The sequence below is a fragment of the Pelecanus crispus genome, chromosome 2 (genome assembly GCF_030463565.1).
Source record: "Pelecanus crispus isolate bPelCri1 chromosome 2, bPelCri1.pri, whole genome shotgun sequence".
Taxonomy (NCBI): domain Eukaryota; kingdom Metazoa; phylum Chordata; class Aves; order Pelecaniformes; family Pelecanidae; genus Pelecanus; species Pelecanus crispus.
Window position 1 is genome coordinate 10,860,472 of NC_134644.1, and position 23,845 is coordinate 10,884,316.

Genomic DNA, 23,845 nt, shown 5'->3' on the forward strand with positions numbered 1-23,845 from the left:
CAAACTGAGCTCTTTCTCATTTCAGTCTAATCTTAGAGTTGACAATAATCATCACCTTATCAAAATTTAATATTGTTTAAACTCTACGCCACACTTCCCATCCATCATCAAAGTAGTTTTAAGGATACAACACGACAGCTGTTTACCAGTGCACAGCAACTTCAGAAAGTGAGGGCAGGTAATTTCATGCAATTCAGTCAAAAAAAGAAAATTCCCGGTGCACTAATAGCTATAACAGAAGTTTCCACATTGTAACAAAGCCAAAAAATAGCATTTCACTCTTGTAAAAGTACTAAGGGATTTTAAATGTGCTAAAATACTTCTAAGTAAAGCTTCAAATAAATTGCAGCCACCCCGCACATGTCCAAATACCCTCCCAGGTAGTACTGATTCAGTCTAGACTCAGTGATTGGAAGAACAGGGATAACAACATGCCATGGAACAAGCAATGGGCAGAGACTTGTCAACTGAAGGCTGATCAGTGTAGGCTGATTCATCCACATGGTACAATATGATAAAAAGAGACAGACTATCTTAGCTCTGAAAATAGTTCAGCTCTTCAGCTCTCTAGTGTGGCATGACACCCAAGCTAAAAATCTCTTGAGCACTGCTGCAGCTATGTTACTTCTTGGATTCAGAGCTAGAAGGGTCTAGTTTGAGGGTCCCTATCTTATTGCTCATTATATCATGCAGACACGTTTCCTACATCAGCTGAATAACCAGGCAACACCTGTAGCTCCCATGCTGTCTCCGAGGCAGCAACCAGAAACAGCCTAGCTTAATTTATGAGCAGAGATTTGGAACAGCTTAAGATGGTCTGACTGTAAGTCCACACTGAAAAGAACACTTTAAACAGGAAGATCAATTTGGGTCAATACACATTATCATGGAGCAATTTTCACTTCCTATCTTGTCAGTTAAATGCTATTTTTTCAGGATGGAAAAGAGCACAAAAGTCTTGCATTTGTTTAATTTTCATGGTTACTTCTTTAGAACTTTTCAACAGACCTGATCCCAAAACACATGGAAGTCAGCAAACTGTTGCCCCAAAAGGCTTTTGACCAGCACCACATTTACTCAGGAGAATTCATATCGCCAAACTACTGTACTCCTCTCCTAAGCATTGCAGAAAGAGCCACTACATAAACAAGAGAGCCAAACCCCGCTGAAGCAAATATGCAAGGACTGCTGAGTTCAGTTAAATTATCATGTACTTCCAAAGAATCTTCACTCTAAATCTGGCTCTGACATTTACTTAATGTGTTACCTGTCATTTCCCCATTTCTAAAGGAGGATTAGTACTTACTCAAGGCTCTCACAGGGAAAATTAATGTTTTCAGGGCACTTTAAAAATTAAAATAGCTATATATGTTTGCCAAGCTACCCAGCTGGATTGTGGGCACACTGACTGAGAGCATTTTTGTTGCTGTGGACTGTGCATATATTCTCAGTTTCAGTTTTGTTTCATTGGTTGCTTAATAAAATGTGTGGCCATAGATTACCAATGTAATCTATGAGATACATATATTTGCATAGGAAAAATATGTTGCTTTTATTTCAAGCACGGAAAGGTGGCTGCTTACAGGAAAGAGCAGATTCTAGGAATATAAGCACTGGCTGTTTTTTTTTTTTTCTTTTTCTCTTTTTAGTCTAAGCCTAGCAGAGAGAGAAGCCAGTTTGCAAGCTTATCCACTGAAGCCTAAAGGGGCTCATTCAGTACAGCTGAGTATCTGATAAACAGATCATCTAGCTCTGATTATAGACTGCTGGTATTACTGTTGGATGGACATGCTACCAACTTGTCTAAACACAAGCCAAACTTCTTTCTGTTGAATGGCTACAGATGCCACTCTTGTACAGAAAGTATATTCCAGCATTGAAAAGCACTCTGGCTATTGAATTTCATGAGACAGCACAGCTGCAGCAGCAGTGCTATGTGACATAGTGATGCATTTTTGTAACACACATGCAACTTATAAGGAGATAAACAATGTCTGATATGACAACAGGACATGCACCCAGCCCATAGCTGTAGCTACAGTTTTCTAGTACACATACCAGCTACTCTGTACTCTGTTTGCCTGTCATCTGTAGCTTTCAAACCACTGCGCAAAGGGTATTGAGTAAAGTATCAAGAACTTAAAATGCAATCATCCAAATTAAAGTGTACATACATGGTACTACAGCTCGTGAGCGATTCTTCTGGATATTTTCCTCCTGCTGTGCAACGGTGGTGGCATTGGGTTCAGCCTGATAAGCACACAGAGCTTCCCACTCTTTCTCAAGGCGATTCTTGTTTTTCAGATGATCTTCCATGTAGGACTGGAATTGAAAGAATACTGTATTAAGCATTGACTTAGCTAGGCTCAAAGCTAAGCTAAAAGGATGTATCTCAGGATGGAAAGCACAGGAATCCTGAGCTTTGGGGACAAAACACACTCAGTCTTCTGGCTAATTTGTTCACTTAAGAGAGTTAACTTCAAGCGTATTTGTGCTATACAAAATGACAACACTAACATGAACCAGTGCTAACGGAGAAGAAATGCTTGAAACCTCCAGCTACTGAGCTTCAGGAGAAAACTATTTCTTCTTCAGTACCTAGAAAATGTAACCTCAAATGTCTCTTTCATCAGACAATGAAAAAGAAACAAAAGTCCATTGATAAAAATTACTTACTACAAGAACAGCTCACGTCAAACCGAAGGCTTTTAAAACTAAAGTTCAAGCACATATGCAAGTCACAACAATGATACAGCTGTTGAGGAGAATTAAAAAATTGCCAGGCTGAAGTGTCATGGCTCAAGTACTGGGTCATTAGGCACTCATCCTGTGCATGGGCTGGCACAGAGAGGGCCTTGAACTGAGAAGGTGCTGTTAATTAATATTAATATATGTTGTTAAAGATTGTACCTGGCATTCAGTAAAGTCAACAGTGTTAGGAGAAGCATCACCAAAGAAAAATGGCTGTGGCAGGAATGATGGCCCATCAGAGTGTATTAATGCAGGTCTTAAGTTTTTGCAGATCTCCTAAGGCTAGAGATTCAGTACAGCCGTTCCGAAGTTTTGCCAAAAGTGAACTAAAACCCTATTCCCTCACCCCATGGACCTGAAAACTGAGGGGGAGAGAGCAGAAGGGAGAAGGGTGAGGAAAAACAGAAATCTTCCCCTCCCTTTAACATGAAAATTAAGAAAGCGATCACCTGGTACTGTAAGCCTACTTATACAGCCCAATTACCTTTCAGAGCCTGTCATCTTCTGCTACAGTAAGCAACAGAATAATCTCACATTACACCCAGTTCATATTTGTAAATTAAACTCCGTACTACTCCACGCTACAAGGTAGGTTAAACAGATTAGAAAAGGGACAGACTGTTTAGGGGACAGGCTCAGGGTCTGGACGGGGGTCAGGAGCAGAGCTGTGGGTGCCTCTGGCCCAAACATCAGTCAAAGTGGTTCCTGCTGGAGCACTCTCTAATACAGCCCAATCTGTAGCAACACTTGTCTAGAAAAAGCTCCTGGAAAGGATATGCTGAAAAGTATAAAAAGCAGTTTAATTGCTTAGAAAATCTTTTCCATAGACAATCTCCGTTATGTCAAATAGCTCTTCCCAAACATGCGTTAAAGAAGAAAGGCTCGCATGCCCTCTCAGCAGGTTTAACAGAAGGTGCAAAAAGCTTGCAGCTTGTCTTCCACCAAATGGGAGCTCTGCTAAAGCTGTCGCTCCACCGCGCTGCCCATCCCACCAGCGAGGCAGGAGACTGCTCTCTCTTGCAGCTTGAATGTTTTTTCAGTTACAAAAGAGCCCCGACACACAGCTTTGTTTTGTGCTGGGTTTGTCGGGCCCGTGCGTCTTTAGACGAGATTTGTAAATCAAACCTGTTACTGAAAAGCAATTCAAGAAGCGACACTTCCAGAAAGGATGTCTTTAAGGACATAGAAATACATTGCGTTAGAAGAAAGGTTTCTAAAGGAGGTAAAAAATACTGGTGGCCTGGATACAATCAAAACACCGACTGTGTGATTGCTTCTTTTCTATAATGAAGGAAAAAGCATCTCAGTGGACAGAGCCGTGACCTGACGGATGGGGAGCTGGGAGAGCTGCGTGGCCCCATTGTGTGTTAGGGGAGTGCGTCAGCTAACAGGTTCCCAGCCTGAACCTGCAAGTTAATGAGAGGAAACCATCCTCTGATAGTTTGCTTGTCCTTGCTGAAAGGCTATGGCTACTGGGGAAAGGAGGGAGGCTAAAGATTCTGTTCTTTTCTCCTAGTAAATCTGTGCCTGGACGTGTATAATGAATGTAATAAAAAAACCAGATAATCCCTCCTGAGCAGAGAATAGTTGGTCTACAGGAATTTTTATGAGGCAAAGGGAAAAACTGGCAAAATCTTACAAAAACACTGAGCCAAGGCTCCTGGCTTCAGAGAAGCTGTTTAGCATGCAGCAGGCAGAGATCAGGCAGTAAAGGACCAGCCCGTAGCATCTTCCCATTTTAAACCACAGTTTTATAATCTGATTCATTTTGACATGCCTGTCACCAACGTCCCATAGACTTCAGGGACATTTTATGCAGATATACAGATCTGTTAACACTGAATCTCTCCAAAGTACTGTGAGATCCACAAAGCTGTAGGAAAAGGGCCATGAACATTTGATTCCTAAGACAGGGCTGTACATAGCAAGAGCTTCCTGTTGGCTCCAACTTGTCTATTTGATGATTTCAAGGACTGTATTTTAAAAAGAAATTTTATTTTCTTTTTAAATCATCAATGTGACACAGTTAAGGTAATTTGATTGCTTTTAGTGCGTGTGAATTTTTAAATAACTCATGTCTCTTTAAAAAGAAATACTCTTTTTCCTTTTACCTTCCTTTTTCAGGGAATCCTGAGTGTAAAGAGAAATGAATGTTCAAATGAAAACACACTGAAATCTTTACTTTAACCAGACAACCACTTTTCGTGTAGTCTCAACACCTGCAATGCATGGATCAGATTCACAGGGCACTTCCTGATAGATCCTGAAAAGGTGTTTGACTATTTGAACGGACCCGTGGAAGGCTCTGCACAATATGAGCATCTGCTTTACACACATTTAAAAAAGCTACCAAGAAAGCAGCTTGCTTTAAAACATTCAGAAGTCAGACAATTCCCTCAGAGTTAAGCAATCTTTCATTTAAAGTCCTTCGGAGGCCCTACACTCATCCCCATTTTGCTAAACAGAAGCTTAGTGATTTTGAAACACTCTCTTGGGAGCTGCTGGATGTACATTAAATTGAGTGGAACTTCTGATATTTTAGAGATTGTATGTCTACTCAAATCCACCTCTTAATTAGGATGTTTTCATGAGCCATTCTGCAGCATTTGCCTGCCACAAAAGACATTCATTACCAACACGTCAAACACGCACATGATTTTCCTTGTCCCAGAGCAGCAGGTAAAATAAATAGAGGTTGTCACCACTGTTATTGTAACGTTCCTCAAAGCCTGCTGAAAAAGGTAGAGGTCTGGTCTCACCAGTATGTCCACATCAAGACAAGTCCTGTAATCCCAAGTATATGTTATTACCTAAACAAACACTGTCTGCTTGGCCAGATCTCCTGATGTACTTTAAATTTCATTAAGTCTTAATTTTCCTTCCACAGGGCTTCACCTGCAAGGACAATTGGTAGCCCAGTTCATACTTTCTCTTGTATGCACAGAGGAGATACTCTTGCTACCAAACATGTTATGGGGATAAGGAGGATGCATTGCCACTATGTGGAGAGGGGGGATGTGTTGTAAAATCTATTATTATCGTGTGAGACATGCCAGTCATAAGGCAAAAGATGAGCTTTCTGCCAGAGGATGAAAAAGTGTCCCAGGGACAATCAATCTCTGGCCAAGAGAAACAGTGACAGTGGCAAATATTAAGACACATTCAGCATGCCTGAACACAGACACGACAGAGCACAGTGGTCTTGCTTGGCTTTGGTAAAGCTTCCTCACCGCTTGGTTGATGTTATAATATGGTGCCAAACTACTTTGTTTTTCTTGACTTTTTTCTTTACTCAAGGAGTGGCACCCAGTGCATGCTCTGTGACTAAATTAAGGTTAACAAATATAACAATTAAATTCTAATTGTCTGGTCAATCTCCAAATACCTTCTTCAGAGACAGTATGGTTTGCATCTGTCAAGATACTTGTTTTAAAACCACCTCTTTTATTAGCTGATGTTCAGCTATTACAAAAAGCAATCATTTTTGACAACATGCTTCCAGTACAGTTCTTGATTAGACAGTCTTTCCATGGCTGAGAATGTCTCTTTCAATGAAAAGACAGGCAACTGGTAAATCAACAGACCTTGACAGGTCTAATCGAATCTCGAATGTCAGCTGAAGAAGTGGATGGGACATTATCCTAATCCTTGGGAACAGTGACCACTCAAATCCACACCTTTCAACTAGCAGTGTGAGAGCCACTGCTTTCAGACCGCTGCCGCTTCTTCCAGAGATGCAGAGGGCCAGGCAGTGCCACAGTGCTTCACTGGGCTCCTCTGAAGGAATTTAGATAGGAGAGAATTGGCCTTACTATTATATAGCAAATTGTGCACTGAACAACCATACTTGAAACAATTTGTTTTGTTGTTCTCTCCAATTTACTTAAATAAAGGCTTTTTTTTGCCTTTGTTCCTTGCTAACTTGTAGGCTACATTGTTCTGGCACAGGACACCCCAGCATTTTTGCTATTCTGCTTAAAATTCTTTGTCTTCTTCAGTACATATTGCATTACTATATGTAAGAGGAAAACTTCTCTGCATAAATCCAATTTACTTTCAACACAACACAAGATTTTCCCCATTCCTTTTTCTGGCTTAATACCTTATCATTAGTGGCTTCACAGTAAATTTCTCTGTTCCCACTCATATTACTTGAAGTGCTATAGAAGTTAGAGACAAAAGAACCCTATCTCATTACCCATTTCCAGCCCTTCAAATGAGGCCTTGTGTCTTTTACTTCACTAAGAAACTTTCTAACATTTAGGTGCCCTCTAAAGTAAAAGCCTAAAACACAGTTCATTACTATTTCTTGGGACACAAACTGTTCTGAACTGTACATTGTATTCCTGGAAATACTCAAATATTTTCAGTAAGTAATAGTACTCCTCATCTGAGATTTTTTTTTTTCATAGGGATGCCAATAGTATTGCTTTTCTATTGCAAACTTAATTTGCTACCCATTGTCACCAATCCATTTATTTCAACCCTAGTCTGCTTACACAGAATATTGCTGTTCTGTATAATTTCTGCTTGTATATATTTCAGTGCCTTCACTGATCATGAATTGATGGATCTATGCAAACTATAGACATCTCTTCTTGTGACTATTTTCTTCAAAAATAATTTAACTTTATTTGTTGTATGTGTTTCAGGTCTAAGGTTTTCAAACTTTTGAATTACTCCTCTGTCATCACTTCTGTGCAGAACTTTACACTGTTATACCTCTTGTAAAAGTCATTCAGTCACTTCCATCCACTTCCAGCTCATTATTTAAAAAGTTAAATGTAACTGGATCTAACAGCAATTCCTGTACTATGCCAGACACTCCCATACATAGCTTTTGATCATTACTTTTTGTATATCATCCTTTAGCCACATTTCAATCCACATAATTGTGTTCTAAAAAATTGACATTAATTTTTCAATTAACTATTCATGAGACAGTTTCAAAGCTTTATTAGAATCTGGATATTTTACATCTGTTGTTTTCACTTCATCTACTGGTTTTGTAGTTTTAGTTAAATAAAAAGCAATCAGGTTTGCCCAGGCAAGATTTATTCTTTATAAAATTATGCACATTCTTACTCATTGTGCAGCTATCCAATGGAAAGGATGGAGGAGATTAGCAAACACACAAAGGAAAGACTCCAGCCTTCCCCATCCTCTTAAATGAGATCCTCACACTTATCTCCCTTTTATGCCCTTGAAAAATCTCTCGGTAGATAATCATCAATTTCTTTTTTAATATGTGCTCCATTATTTTCTAGGGCTGGAGTCTGGACTCAGGGAATAGCAATAGAAAGGTTCATTTCTCTTCTCCTCTTTCCTTTTCCCCACTCCTCTTTTATAAAATTATGATTACTTTATTATTCTATTTTTGTGTACCCACACTTGTCCAGATCTGCTCAATGAAAGCTCCCTAAGTGTCACTATTAGAAACCTGAGCCATATTCAGACCACGCAGAACACCACAATATTTCTTCACATTTTCTAAGCATTTCTCACATCACCTAACAGAGTTTCATAGTAGTACTGAAGTTACTTTGGTGTCTTGCTTGTTTACAGAAGGTTGGCCTTTCTCTCTGAGCTGCTGTGGTGTTCTTGCAGAGACTGAGGGCTGGGAGCTCACCACACGTTTCCATGAAGAATGCTCTCAGTGGTGCCCCGTGTAGAAGAAAACACGGGAGCAGAGCCAAACTATGCCCATACGCTTCCTATCTTTCTTCCTTAACAAAGCAGACCTTAAATAAAGAGAAGATGCACTATCTCAACCAATTTAAGTCTTTCAATCAACTAACATGTTAAGAAAATCATAGTTTTCTCCAACAGTTATAGTTCTGTCGAAGCACCATAGATGTTTCTGATGCTCTGATCCAACTGACTCGCAATAATGCAGAGCCTATAGCTGTCACCAAGACCAGCTCCACCTCTGAAATGTCACTCCATAACTGTTGTTAAAAGCACTAGCTTTAGCCCTAACACGGCAAATCAAGTTTTCAATGTTGACTGTAGAGATATGTGACTTTATTGGGCTAGTCACACTGAGTTTCTATATATATGTGTATATATATACACATAAAAATAAAAATCCTGTTGTGGCAGCTCATTGTCAGTATCTCACAGAACTCGTATCTGGAAGAAATCTCAGTAAATTAACATCTGGATATAAAGTCTCACATCCTTTCAATCCTGGGGAGCATTCTGCATCCACTACTGTCAATGGCAACACTCCTGACTTCATTGGAGCCAGGATTTCATCATCTGATTAGTCAGTCGTTCTAGGCTGAAGGCTCCTTTCTCTTTTCTAACTTGTCCTGTGCCATCCCAGATCTCCTGATCTTATCAGCGAGAACTGTCTAAGGTAATGACAAATGAAAAAATCTAGGAAATAAAAACCTGGGAATTTGTATTTTGTATTTATAAAATACACTGAGAAATTATTTTTCCTCCTCAGTATTTTCAGCCATATTACTAACATATGTGCTTTGATCTAATTTTTCTCATATTTCTCAGTACCTGTTATGCCAGTGAAAAGAGTAGTTTTGAAGCCTTTTCAACTACGTATTGAAAACTACTGTGAAGCTTTACTAGTAATTTGGCATAAAACACTACTAATATCATATGTAATATGGTAGGTGATGAAGGCAAACTAAAAAAAAGAGAGGGAGGCAATTCTCTGACAAAGCAACTATTCAGCCTGGTTGAGAATAATATCCCTAGATTGTTTCAAATAGGTTGTATTATTCAGAAATAAATTAACTACCATGGTGATGTCAGCCAACAATAAAAAATTACATTCCATAGTTTCAATTTTATATTTTTTAGATGTAAAGATTATTGTGAACAACTAAGCATGTACACAAACAACAGTTGTGCTTTAAACATGCCATCTAAAATAATTTAAAATGATTGGCCTTGGGTTTCTAGAGAAGTATCATCTTTGCATGAGCAGTGTATGACATTATCTATCAAACTAGACTATCATGCAACTTCTGCAAGAATTACTGTAATTCACAAGTACATTAAATGGCAACCTATGTTCTGTTTACCTAAATTAATATACCCTTGATGTAGCGTATGTCACTGCCTCCCCCTCTCTTAATGCGCTGATAATAGAGTTTTGTAACTTGTAAAAGGATTACTTCAATCCAATCAGCAGGTGCTGGGATCAGTGTGTGTCAGACAAATACTTGCTAATCCCTTTTCTTACAGCTCCCAGCTGCCAAAGGTGCTCAGTGAAATCCCAGTGAAATGGCTGGATACAACCTGGTGTGGACTGAGGTAGGTTTTCAGCTCTGGAGGAAACCTTGGAAAATATATGTGATGCTAAACATCGCTTGAATCAGGAATGATGGAGGCAGGCATGCACATTAAAAAAAATTAGAATGCTTAATTATGAAATATTTACTCTACCTGGCTCTCTAAATATAGCAGAAGATAAAGAAATTCACTCTACAAAAAATCCCATTTCAAGGATTATCAGCTACTTAATGGTGTCGTCTAGGTCTTAAAATACAACCACCCTCATCTCCTCCTCCTTACCCCCTTTCTTGAAATCTAAATTATGCCTATGAAGTTTCACCCCTGCAATTAATTTGCTTTAAATAAACCTCAACAGAAAGAAGATGATTACCATAAAAGGAACATAATTTGCTCCCTTACAATCTCTGTATTTCTATAGCTCCTTCTGTCCAACTGTCTGAAAGTACTCACATTACTTCTGCAGGGGAGGCAAGTATCATTGCTGTTTCACAGATGGGAAATGAAAGGGCAGAAACATCAAAGTGAATTTCCCGGGGTCACAGAATATGTTCCTAAAACACTTATTTTGCAGGGAAATTCAGAACTCAGTCTTCTTGACCGCTGTTTTTTCCTTTTCCCATGATCATGTTTATAGACAGGGCTAAAGGTCGTGCAACCTCCATGAATCCATATCTGATAACATTTTTGTAATTAGAGCATACCAAACGTTCTGACTCTAATGGAATTAGAACAGGTTTCGGTTTGGGGGTTTTGTTTAGAAGTACAGGGTTTAAGTGGTTGATGAGTAGAGGAATTTAATTTATGCACATGTTAGATTCTGTTTATACAAGACATGCCAAACTAAATAATAAAGATTTAAAAGATGAATTAGCCAAAATCAGTTTCCAGGCTTTCCCTACTTCTTATGGTAGATTTCACAATAAAAATCTTAAATAATAAATAGTCTTTAAATAAAGGAAGACTGTTATTTCAAAAATGGCGGGCTAGACCTTAGCCAAATACCGCTATTTCACAGCATGGGATATGTTATGACATTTCTTAAAAACAAAAATAAATCCAAACCAAAAAACCCCAAACCTCTCCATTAAAGACAACTCTGCAGTATAGGAACTGACGCCAAGGTTAGTGTCAGCTGAATTCGTCAACTGAGACATTTTGGGAAGCGCTTCTGGTAGCTTTGTTAAAAAGCGAAAGCGCAAGCTACACAGCTGAATAAAAAAGTAGCAGAAAAACTGAAAAAAACCCCACCAAATCAAGTCCTTCAACTCTTTGTGATAAATACTGACACCCAATTCCATTCTCACAGGAAATTGCTATTTTCTTCTTACACATTAAACCTGTTTTTCAGATGAACCCTTCTTCTCACTTTATTTTTTTTACTACTGGTTTGAACATTATACCACAATCCAAGACATATTTGTGATTCATTTATATGCCTACTAATGATGTTGTATGTCTGAAATGAAAACTTTAAAAATATATTACTACACACTAATTACCTGGCTAAAAACACAAAACCAAATTCCCTGCCTTCTTCCTCTTTAAGCCCCGCTAACTCAATCAAGCATCTAAATTTGGGTTCCCGGTTGGGTACTGTATTTGCAAATTTAGATTTTAATGAATTAAAGTCTGTGTTTCTTTTCAGAGCACTTGTACAGTCATCTTAATTTACTATATATAAAAATTACCAAGAGATAAATATAGAATTCTGAAAACGTCATCTTTAAAAATAATCTTCTCTTCAAGCGTGGTCAAGTTCTTCAGAGATAATGAGACTAGGAAAACCCAGGCAACCATGACCAAGTACATCAAAGTGATACAGCACATGATGTGATTTATAGATAGTCTGGCAAATTATGCCTCTGCTAGACAGTGGCCATCTTGAGGGTAGAAAGAAAAATATTATTCCTACAGATATAACATCCCTGCTAAAGCAAAGGGATAAGCAGTAATACTCTTACTACTCCTCTTAAATACATGAATAAAAGTGAAAAGGTGCTTTTCCAGGAGCAAATTGTACTTCTAAAGGAAAATCCTTCTGCTTTTCAGCTTTTTTTATTCTTTTTAAAGAGGTATCAAAATTGATAGTGAGAATCTGTACACAAACACACACACAGGTTTGTGTGAAAACTGAGAATATGCAATACAAAATCCAAGAAGTCTTGCAATCCGCACTATACCCACAGCCTAGCGGCAGAATATGCGTAAGCACATGTGTGAACCTATGGTCACCGGTGAGAAAAAGCAGGGAAAGCCCAGGCTGGATAATCAGTCTTTTCCTTAGAAAACTCCCATAACAGCCAGAGACAGGAAACTTCAGACTCCTTAATCATCTTCAGTGGTCAAATCGTAGTACTCAAGATCATTTTGGAACCACATCCCAGACCTAGGATGCAGAGAAGCAACCCAATTAGAGAAACTGCCAGTGAGGACAGTAAGCAGTGAAGAAACTCCTTTTCCACAGAATTTCTTTCCGGACTTAATGGAGATGACTGTGGGAGAAGACATGCCTGACTTCTGCCCTATCCCTTCCATGTCACACTCACAGCCACAGCCGAACCAACATGCAGGAGACTGAGCAATGCTGGCCATGAGAAAGATGCAGCCGGTATCTACCCAGCTCCCAAATCTACAGGAAGTGTCCCATTTTTTAGGTAACCTTTTATCTATGCTCCATGGGATTTTCAGCTAAGGTTGGCCTAGCTCAGTGATTCTCAAATTCTCAAGTATTTTTCTCATGAAAGCATTCAAAAGGGACTGTGAAGAGATGGTAGAAAAGCTTTAGAAGTGCGCAAGCTGAACACATCCTACCTACTCCTGGGACTCTTGGGTTTCCATGGAAGCCAGTAAGGGATAACACTTTAAAGAAGTTTGAGGAGCACCGGTCTAATCCACAGATGAGAACATTTGAAGTGACAAAGGGCAAAATAAGAACAAGGGAAAGACAATGTGAAAGAGGACAGAAAAAGAAGCCAAAACCAGACTGTAGGGGTCAACAAAGAAGTGAAATGATGAAAGAAGACACTCTACTGCAAAGAAAGAAAATCAGAAAAACAAAAACCAGAACACAGCAAATGAAGAAAATGCTATGGAAAGAAGCAAATTTTGATCATAACTGATAACTGTTAACATTTCCTTGTGTGCTGCTTCTTTTTCTTGGAACTCTTCCCTTCACATCCTGAACCAAGGAGAAAACATCGAGAGAGTGACAGTAGTAGTTTTGAGTACACAGTGCAAGTACTGCTTACTGCTAAACAAAAGGAAAAAGCAAAATAAGGAGCCTAAAATTCAGTACATGTGTGCATGTGCATGTGTGTGATGGCTAAGGATCTAGCAGACTGAGAATATATTCTAGAAGAAAACTGTTATGAATTCAGAAGAGACTCAAAAAATGAGTACATGGCACCCTTTTCCATCACAGAGGTAACCAACTATAGACTGCACATCCTCAGTTTGGTTTTCACAAGCTTTTCCAATGCGTAAATATCCTTCAGCCATCTCTCCCAATAAGGAATAGTTTTCTCTTAGATAATGACGCCAAAACTAAACTCGCAGAATCAAATCTGACAAACCCAGGTGCAAAACTCCTTTATACTTTCATGTCATACTTTCATGTCTTAAAAAAGACTAATGAGGGACAAAAAAGGGCAAAAATATTACCCTTCGATACGAACCTTTTTCTATTAAAGCTAATATGATTAGTTGTGAAAGCAGACCACCGGGACACCAGAGAATGGGGGTCTACTCCTGCCTCTGCTTCTGACCTTAAGGTTAGTCTTGGTCAAGTCAGTTCCTTGTCTGCGCGTGACCTTCCTGGACTAAAAAGACAGGATAATGATATTGACCTTTAAAAAAGAGCTTTGAACCTACTGATCAAAAGTGCTATGTAAGAGTTGGCTTATTATTATTTTGGTTACTGAAGTGAGTTGAAGGGCTCTCAGTGACTTTAATCAAAATTTCTTGTATCAGGCCCCAGAATCCTACCTGTTTCTCAACATTCGGTTGTGAGGATACACAGAGTTTTCTTGACTCCAGCAGAACTTTAAATGACACAAAAGTAATTTCTGGACTTCCAGAAGAAATAATGTATTAGGCACCATTAGTATATTCACTGCATTAATCGTAATTAGACACTATTATAATGCTTTCAGTCAAAGTGGCCTAATGCAAAGACGCCAATAAGTGAAAGGAGGCAATGAGGAAAGAAGAAAGCGCTTTTCTCAGGCAGGTATCACATATTCCCACCTGAGCAGTAGCAGGGCATCCCCCTGCTATGAGCCAGCAGTGCCCTGGGGATTTTATGTGCCTGCTTCTGTGTGGTTGCTCTGGTTAATCAAACCAACTCTTCTGGGTGCCTTCCTACTAAAGCAGTAGACAAATATCTGCGTCAGAAATACTCCTGCATTTAGAAAAGCTTTGGTTTTGGATTCTGCATTATCTTCATCCTTAACAAATTCCACCTCTTAACTACACCAGCCTACTACAGTGGCATGGTGACTGTCTCTTACTGTTGTGGTCTACATGGTTTGTTACAATTCTTACAGATTAAGAAGAACCCTTGATGTTTTTGACTTAACACATAATTATAACATATATAAAACATGCTTTTATAATGAAACTGCTTCTTCAGGTATTGTTACTGCATGCTATTTAACAACTGCTATGTTTAAACTAAAAACCCTTTGATTTGGTCTGATGAATGAAGCCAGCATACAGTCTATGGTACTTTCTGCTACAATACCACTCTGCAAGACTGTTGCAAAGGAACATTTGTAGGACTATAGATACAAGATTAGTTCTCCAACCTGTAATTTCCTGAGTGAACCAAATGAAGTTCCCACAGGTCCACACAGAGGTAAAGCTTACAGTAATCTCATGGTAGAGCAGGTACATGGGGGTCTGTTGTGTTGACGGTATCTCTATACAAAGTCCATCTACTCAAACAGTCTCTTAATCAAAGCATTTAAATTATCTCTATCTATTCTGCTGATAAGATTTGTCACTGGCAAAGACATGCGACATCTCTTACATCAGCTTTTTCCTATAATGGGAAACAGGCAAATTAATAGTGTTCTTTAACATACATCTCCTCCAGTACTTATGTGGCTGAGACCACTGCAAATTAAATTTTGTAATTACCACTGCTTTGCTTTTCACCATTTATGTCACTCTACATACTTGCAATTTCCTCAACCTGAGGAGTGAAAACAGCCTTGTCAGCTTCATTTGTACACTCCTGTAAGAGATGAAAATTGCAAATATTGCAAGGAAAAGTTTTAAAATTTAAAATGCCAAGTAGTTTTTCATTAACACTTATAAGACTCGTATATTATATCTCTGCTCACAAATATTTATCTATACTTGCATGAGGACACCATTGCTGTACATGGTATTTGTACACAAGCATACATGTGGGCATAAAGCACCCACCACTGAATACTCACCTTAAGGCACGTGACAATAATAAAAATACATGAAAACTGAAAATATACCACCATTTAAAGGAGTAAGAAAGCCTATCTAAACATGAAGTAACATTGTTGCCAAACATAATTATAGGCTTTTTCTGTGTCATAAAAATATCACCGAGATCTAGGGTCCAATTCTGACGGGGCTCCCACCTGCTAATCAGTCATGTGCAGATACAGCCTTGGGTGTAATTTCAGTTCTCAGATTTTTCTGCTGCAGCTTTTTTCCGTTGTTATCTCAGTAGACATCTTCACTTTGGTAAGATGGATATTGAACTACCATCCTGCTACACATTCCAGGAATATGCGCACAGCAAGCAGCTCGGCATCAGCTCACACATGAACAGCCTTAGCTCCCATAAAATATTCATTCATTTAAAAAATATTTGCACCCTGCTGTCAAACTTAGACAAATTCATACTGAGCTTCAGAAAATAGCTGTTTTAATGGTAAATGATGTTCCAGAAACCTCTTTCAGCTAAACACTCTCGTCAAAATTATTTTAATAAGAAAGATTAACAATTTCAACATTAGCTGCTAATCCCCTTTCATTTGAAACTGTGCTGATAAAATTCTTTGCTTGTCATTCAAATAGTAAGTAATAATTATAGATTTGGGGCCTCCATCTCTTGCTTCATTAATAGTAAATTGCATGGAAGTCTGAAGCATAAAGTCAGCTTTGATACATCTCAAAATGCAATTTCCATAGCCTTCCTTAGCTATGTACAATTAATTACAGAGTTAATAAGGGGAATATGTTAATGAAAGGGAAATTATTCACTCAGACCACCTGGTCTTATCAAATTTCTTTAATATGTTTTCTTCTTTCTGTGAATTTGGATGACAGCAAGAACACAAATCATGGTGTGCATTGCTAGTCCTTTAGCATTTTTATTTGCAACCAGCTATAGTCCACTTAAATTAAATATGAAAAGAATCTAAGAACTAACCAGTACTAAATAACTGACCGTATTTGTTTTCTCAAGTTCAGTACCTTTTTAATTTTAAAACAAAAATGCTTAAACAACTTTATAATTACCAGACTCTCTTCAATGCTCAGAGTATAAATATAATGTATCCAATAAGGAGACATTGTAATTTTTGTTTATTTTCTTTAAAGAAATGTGTTGCATGTGCACATATTTAATAAAAGACGTACAGAAACATGCTTCAATTCACTACACTCTGACAGCTACTAGAGCTTAGTTGCCATGTGCGGTAAGGTTACTGGATGTTCATGGGAATATTTCAGATAGTACAAACAGCCCAGTCAGAAGGAGGCAAACCTTCACATAAGTCATCTTAAAAATAACATTGTAATACACAGTCAGAGAAATAGTTTTTAAAGACACATTAAGTCCAGAAACCAACCATCTTCAACAGACATTAATGGATTTACTACTAACCAGACTGAGGACAGAAGCGTTTTAGGACCTGGATGCCAGCCATCATAGTCATTCCAAAAAGAAAGGGGCAGAGAAAAATTCCCAGAGCAGTAACAGATGATGCTCGAAGGTGATGCTTGCGAGCAGTTTGTCACCCCTCCCTTCTATCCTCAGTTCAATTCAATGGTACAGCAAGCAGGCAGAAACAAGAGGCAACTCGTAATTTTCCCCAACTATGAATAGGGTTTTCCTGGCCAGCTGGGCAACCTAAAGGAGCATCAGCACACAAGTTTAGGACAAGAGGATGAGGGGGACACGACACCATTGAGGGAGAGCTACCAACTAGAAAAATGAAAGGGTATTACTCTAGTCTGAAACAAAAGAAGAGTTTTATTAAAAAGAGAAATTCATAGCAAAAGTACGTATTTTATAAAGGCATGCTGGGGTGGTGGTGGAATATTTGAGGGTAGTAGACTTTCACATCATCTGGTTTTGGACAAAAAGTAACATAGTCCTCCTTTATAGAACAGCAAATACTATGGCATCCACAAGCGAAATTCACAGATTATTTTAATGTTTATCTCCTTATTTAAAAATGTTTCCACAGCTGTGTCGTGGGTGCATATGCAAAATTTGATCATCACAGGAGCATTCTTTCTGTGTCCTACACATTAAATTTTCCAAATACCACCCAAATTCTGATACCTTACTCAAAAAACCCTGCCAAGTTAAGGCCTAATCCCAGAAAGAGTTGCAGAAAGTAAAGTATAAATTTTTTTATCTTGCTCTGAAGATGAGAATAAACAGACTTTGTTGAATCAATGGAGAGATTAAGCTTCCTTCATTGCCAGTAGCATCTTAACTAGAGCACTTCCAATAACGTCTGCCGGAATAGCCCACATGAAGAGAAGGAGCTCTCCAAAATACCACTGGAGTTCTCCTGGGTATCTTAAACTGCAACTGGTATAACAGTGCAAAACCACAGTGCCAGTATGACGTCCCCTCTTTGTAAGCACCATGAAGCAAGTCCCAGTTTCATCCTGAACTGTTATGTGTTTTCAGAAGCTCTGAAGTTATAGTCCCATTCACCACATGTCATTTGATCTTAGCAGTGCACCATGTCTTGCAACCTGCGTGAGCCATTTCTTTATCCCACAGTGAGTCAAAACGCACCTCCTTCTTACATCTGAGCTCTGCCACCAGCTCAGAAATACTCTATAACATGTATTATCATCTTGGGCCTCCTGCATGAGAAATCTTCCTGAACCATCCTCTTTCTAGTATCCTTCTCCTTCTAAACAGGCATTTCCACCTGTTAGATCCAAAATACGATTAACTGCTACAATGAGTTATCAATGACTTAACGCATGATGTGAGCATGCACAATAGGACAAATACAGCAAAGAGCACTTCATTACTGAGGATGCATTTGGAGCCAAAAGACAAGACCCGTAGCCTCCTGGATGAGTGTTCATCTCTGGTTTCTGCCACTAATGAGACTCTCAGAAACAACTGAGGACCCAGTAATATCCCTTGTCTTCAATCTGAAGTATCAAAACCCAGATCTTTTTCATTAAATGACCTCCTAGCATCTCTTGCTACTTGCTACAACTGGTACTTATCTTGCCTTGACATTAGCTGGATGTTCTCTAGAAATGGAAAAAAGCTGGGAGAAACAGAAAAAAAGTTCAGCTAGCCACCAAGTTTTGTTTCAGCCATGGCAATGATCCTTTCTTTTCACTCTGTGCACATAGTTGCATAAGCTAGTTTTGTGTCATGTATTTCTTGCAATGTAATGCTTTTAAAATTAGTACTCTAGAATATTAATAGAAATGTTTTCTTCATCTTTCTACTGAAAGCCTTAGGGAATGATATAAGGTGGTTAAAAGTGTTCAACCAAAGCAGCTTAAACAAAGCTGGAATAAACGCCTCACAGTCAAGCGACAGACCAAAATGTAGTCACAGAAATTTGGCGAGTCATTTCTAACCATGAATACATTTGGGGAAAACAACAGACAGGGAAGAATTTAGGAAAAAAAAAAAAGATTTTGAAATTAATTTCATACCGTGTTGAAGAGGAATGTTTTTTCTTGATTTAATACTGAGTCTGTAATTGTTGTTATCTCTTAAGGCCCATTCAAAAAGATTAATATAGAAAAAGGTAGGCAACTGAACATGAAACAAATAAAAATGGACGAATCAAAGGGTAACATGTTCATGAATGTTTTTTCTGAGTTTTATTGATGAAATCTATGTAGTACATACATCCATTTATTAGATTTATGGCTCTATTAGTAGAGCTGTTTTCATATGCAATGAGGTTTTTTGCACATTTCTTTGCAGCTTTTCTTTGTTCCTGTATCTCAAGTCCTGGCTTTAAACAGAGGCAATTGTTTCAAAATAACTTATATATATTTAGGGAGGAAAAAAAAACTAAAATGAAGGGATAAATGCCATTTCATTAGCAGAAGATCTTTTGGGAAGCAAGCAGCAACACTTGCCCCTAAAAGCACTACAACTCTGGGAGAGAAGGGTAAAAATTTTCCCATCCACAGTATTTATGTCTTTTTGGGATATTGGCTATCTTGTCACTGAGTAATGTGATACACAACAGCTTTTTCCCTTGTGACTCCTCTTGTCTGTGTTCATGATGAAATGGCCTTTAAGGCCAAAGCCTTCTTGGGACTTAAATTTCATGAGACTCCTAAAACTATTTACACTGGCGCAGTTGAAAGATAAGTTGGGATTTAGATCCACTTAGCACATGTATAAGGAGTTTATGCTTTTAGCTAAACTTTGCTACTGACTTGTTTCCCTTCCCATGTGAGGGAGGATTTTTAGTTCATCTTCTCAGTTGTAAGCTTTTTTTTAAACAGAGTATTTCTATTCTTGAAATTCATAAAGAGCTAAAGAGAAATTAATGGTGGTAGAAGGAGATGGTGGAAAAAAAAAAAAATTAAAAACCCACTAAATATTCAAACACACTATAACTGTGACAAAGACCTTGTTTTCCGTACCTGCAGTCCTCACCTTTGTCCCTGCTAGCATTAATCACTTCTGCGGCATGTGTCCCCCAGCAGTGCACTGCACTCATATACCGTGCATCACGCTCCTTCACTCAGGAAATGTTTTGTGTGTACATGGATTAAGCTCAAGGTGGAAAGTATACCTGCATCTAGCACAGTGCTATCAGTCCTCACATGCTAGAGTTTCTCTATTTATTTAGAAAAGTGCGTTTAGATGCCTTTTGCTCATGCTTTTATTGCAGCTTTAAGAATAAAATTAAGGGGTTTCAACAAAATGTGGTGCAGGATTTTACAAGTATTTTTTCTTGTTGGAAAGTGTCTTCTGTCACACAATCCCACACTCTTCCACATTCAATTCAAAGAAAATCTATAGCAGCTACCCCATAGAGTTAATTTCAAACAGAGTTTATTTTAAAAAATGAGAGTGAGGGAAAGTTGCTTAGAAACCATCAAAAAGTTACTATGCAGAGACTACAGGATACCAATGTTATAAAAAACCCCAGGTTCAAGCCTGGAAACTATTCCCTGCTTGTTACCCTTCTCAGTCCCACAGCAACCCTGCCACTGATTCAGCATCAAAACTAAACTGGATGCAAAGTTCAACATCTTGGGTTTGACTGATTTCCCAGCAGCAGGTCTCCATCCCACGTGCCCCTAGTTCAGGTTATGTCACAGGAGGTGCTCACAGGTGCTCATCCTCTGAGACCACAACCTGTCCCAGAACTTTCTTTTGACGCAAAGTTCTTATATGAGGCCATCCTTCACTTCTCTATGGGGAAAGTCCTTTTGGTTTTGCAGGCAAATTGCCAAAGACACGGGGATCAAGTGGACTTACACCTCCTACATGCAAGGCCCTAGATTTCAGTCTCTGGTTCATTTGCTCCAACTGCCTCGTTCAGCCCAGTTACGAAACTTTCTTCTCCTTCTGAAAAGTACAGTACACACCAACTATCACAGACTATTATTATTTCCAATAATACAGCAGTTTCATACCCTCAGGGAGAATAATCTTCAGACTTCCAGCTTAAACAAGTACTGAAGAGGACCTTTTGGAAATTCACACTTTCTGAAATTCTAATTTAGGTATAATGCTCCAAATTTTTGCACGTCTGTCTTTACAAGGAAAAAAACCCCAAAACACAGAAAATCACTTCTGCTTCTGCAAATTCCCTCTCATATACGGTACTCAGATAACAACCTCAAAATGTTATCATCAAAAGCATACGCTCCCTTCTTGCAGTACTGGTCTTCATTTAAAAACTCATAAAAGATTGTAATTATTTTAATCAAACAAGCGTGGCAATATACGAAGCAGATGTGGGATCCAATCCACCTAACTTACGTGCTAAACTTGTGCTTCAGCATGAACAAAAGAGACTCCTTCCCCTAAGCTGCAGACGTGAATGGGACGGTGCAAGCACAACAGGAGACCTCCAAGAGAAATCCTCTCTCTGCCTAATTCTCTGGAGACCTTCATAGCCACCCACTCACTTCACCAACTAGAAGGGAAGTTTATGGACTCAAGTCAACAACACCACTTCATTAAGTGTCTAAAATGTAGGTATAAGTTATGAGCCCAAGTCAGGGAGACTAAATCTCTCCCGGCCACCTTCAAACCCTCCCTGGTTCTCTTGCTGGACTGCAATGGGAAGCATTGCACAAGACTTCTCTTGGCACTTGAAACAGAGATGTACATATGTGAATAAAGTGGGTGAAAATCTAAACCTGAGTTTCTACTCTTTTCCTTGCTGTGACCTTCCAAATAGCAATTGTTTTCTTGCAAAACCAACGGTGACCAAAATGAGGGCACTTCTTTGTTGTTGCTCATGCTGAAACCAGCCAGTCAGCGCCACAAACACGACTGCATAAACATGCTCCTCTAATTACACTTTCCACAGTGCTTGGATCTTTTAGAAAATCAGAATCAAAAAGTGCCATATGGGCCATCCTCCTGCTATAAATGTGAGGAAAAAGAACGTGAAAAAGGAAAAAAAAAAAACTCTGAATGTTGTTATCACTGCCCTTCTGGGCCTCCTGAGTCCCCCCTGCTTCCTCCTGCCAACAGTACAAACTACCTCATGCTACTGTCAGCAGAGCAGAGACATTGTCTTTGCTGTACAGGAAAGTGGCAGAAATGCAGGATATTTCTCTTTGAAAGACTGGTTTCAGTCTAAGTGAGGAGACTGCCCCACAGCCACATGGATTTGGAAGATTCCTGGTTTCTCCAGACCTTGAGTACTACAAACAACGGGCTAACCACAAGTAGCAAGTGCTCCAAGCAAACAGTACCTGTGGCCAACCACAAACTCCAATAAAACCAAAGCTGAGGTGGCTTGGATAACATTTCAGGTATGACCTGCTAGCATGTTCCAGCAAATTAAACAGCTTTACAGACATGTTTCTGACCAGCGCTACCTCTGAGCAAGATTATGTAGAGTCATTCAGCAGTTGCAGACACATTTCTTCTAAGCTACTTCCATTAAAGATTTATTCTGTTTATCAATCAAAATAAAATATTTCCTACTGCCACTTTCTACAGTAAGCCATTGTTTTATTTTCTCTGGGGAGGTCCTGGCACCTATGACCAATAAAGACTGAGGAGCCCTAGCTCAGCTAACTGCTACTTTGCTGCACACTGTGGAGCTGAAAAACACATTTACAGACCTGTAAGTGCATTTACCCTGCAAAGCAGATGGTATTTGCCATTCTTGCTGGGCCCCTTGCTAATATTTCTCGTTGCTTTTTTAGGCACTGAGATATTTTTCACAGAAAATATCTACAAAATTTAAAATGTAAGAGGATTGAAATGGGAAGAACTGGAAAACTTCTTGTATTGAATGCTATAAAAGTTGCAAAGAGGCCCCTCACTCTCCTCCACTTGTAGCTGCAGGGTAAGGGGGGGAAAAGCTCACCTCTGGCAAGCCTCTTTTGCTGAAGTCCAACAAGCCACAGCATCTCCAAAGGGAGAGAAATTCAGGCAAATAAAGTATTACGGATATGTGCATTTATTTTTGAGCAAAACATAAATCGGGTCAGCTCTCTGGTTTCAGCGTGACCCATGGTGACACAAAACACAAGCATTTCTGATCAAGTCCAATCATCTGCTTCAGTGTTGTAGCTGAGCGATGCTGATCTTCCCGTATAAACCTAACCTAGCTTTGCCTTCAGCAAATCTTGAATTTACGGTTTAACTACTTCCCTTAAGTAAACATCCCACTGCTTGCCTGACCCTCCTATTAGGCTTGCCCTGATATCCAGGCTAAATGCATCCTTTCGATTCTAACCCATATTTTCTTCCTAATTGTATCATCTGCATCCATTAAGAACAATTTTTCCCCATCCTGTATTTCAAAGTACATAGGCAGACTCTTCCGAATCACTGATTTTTGTTTGTTCAGTTTAGACTAAACAAATTAACTATTTTTACTCTCTCTGTGTGGTTTGTACTCTCAAGACACTACAGCATTTCTTTTACCCTTCTTTGAACCCTCACCATCTAAGATACAACATATGCTGTTAGATAGCTAACATATGTATGAGTTCATCCAGGGTTAAACAGGATTGACTGAATTATGGACACTGAACACCGTAACAGTGATCTTGACCAATCTGACTATTTTTTAAAGTTTATTTGTCACCATATGAAGACAATTCTTTCTTGCAATTTTGCACAAATTCCCAGAGCCAGAATAAGTGGTTCCCATATGCAACTTTCTCTCCTTTAAGCTTACTTTGTGATTTTTATATTTTTCCCAATAATATAACTGAAAACAATTTTGCTCAATTTAAAGCAGTTGAAACTGTTTGCAAATGTTAAATGCATATTTCCGTCTACATAGGAAACTTTACTCTTATTTCCATACAAATATATTGCCTTAGAACCTTAGGACAGGAATTTGTACTTAGTTTGAGGTTGGGCAATTGGAGACTTCTTTTCCCCCAAGCATTGTAG

General features: G+C 38.8%; 1 protein-coding gene across 1 annotated transcript in view; it reads right to left on the reverse strand.

Annotated features, from left to right (window-relative positions):
- PTPRN2 (protein tyrosine phosphatase receptor type N2) overlaps nt 1-23,845 on the reverse strand; it is a 691,758-nt gene that overhangs the window by 59,400 nt on the left and 608,513 nt on the right. The window contains exon 16 of the mRNA XM_075704660.1: nt 2,175-2,322. Coding sequence (XP_075560775.1) covers nt 2,175-2,322 — 148 coding nt within the window. The remainder of the gene's footprint in view (nt 1-2,174; nt 2,323-23,845) is intronic.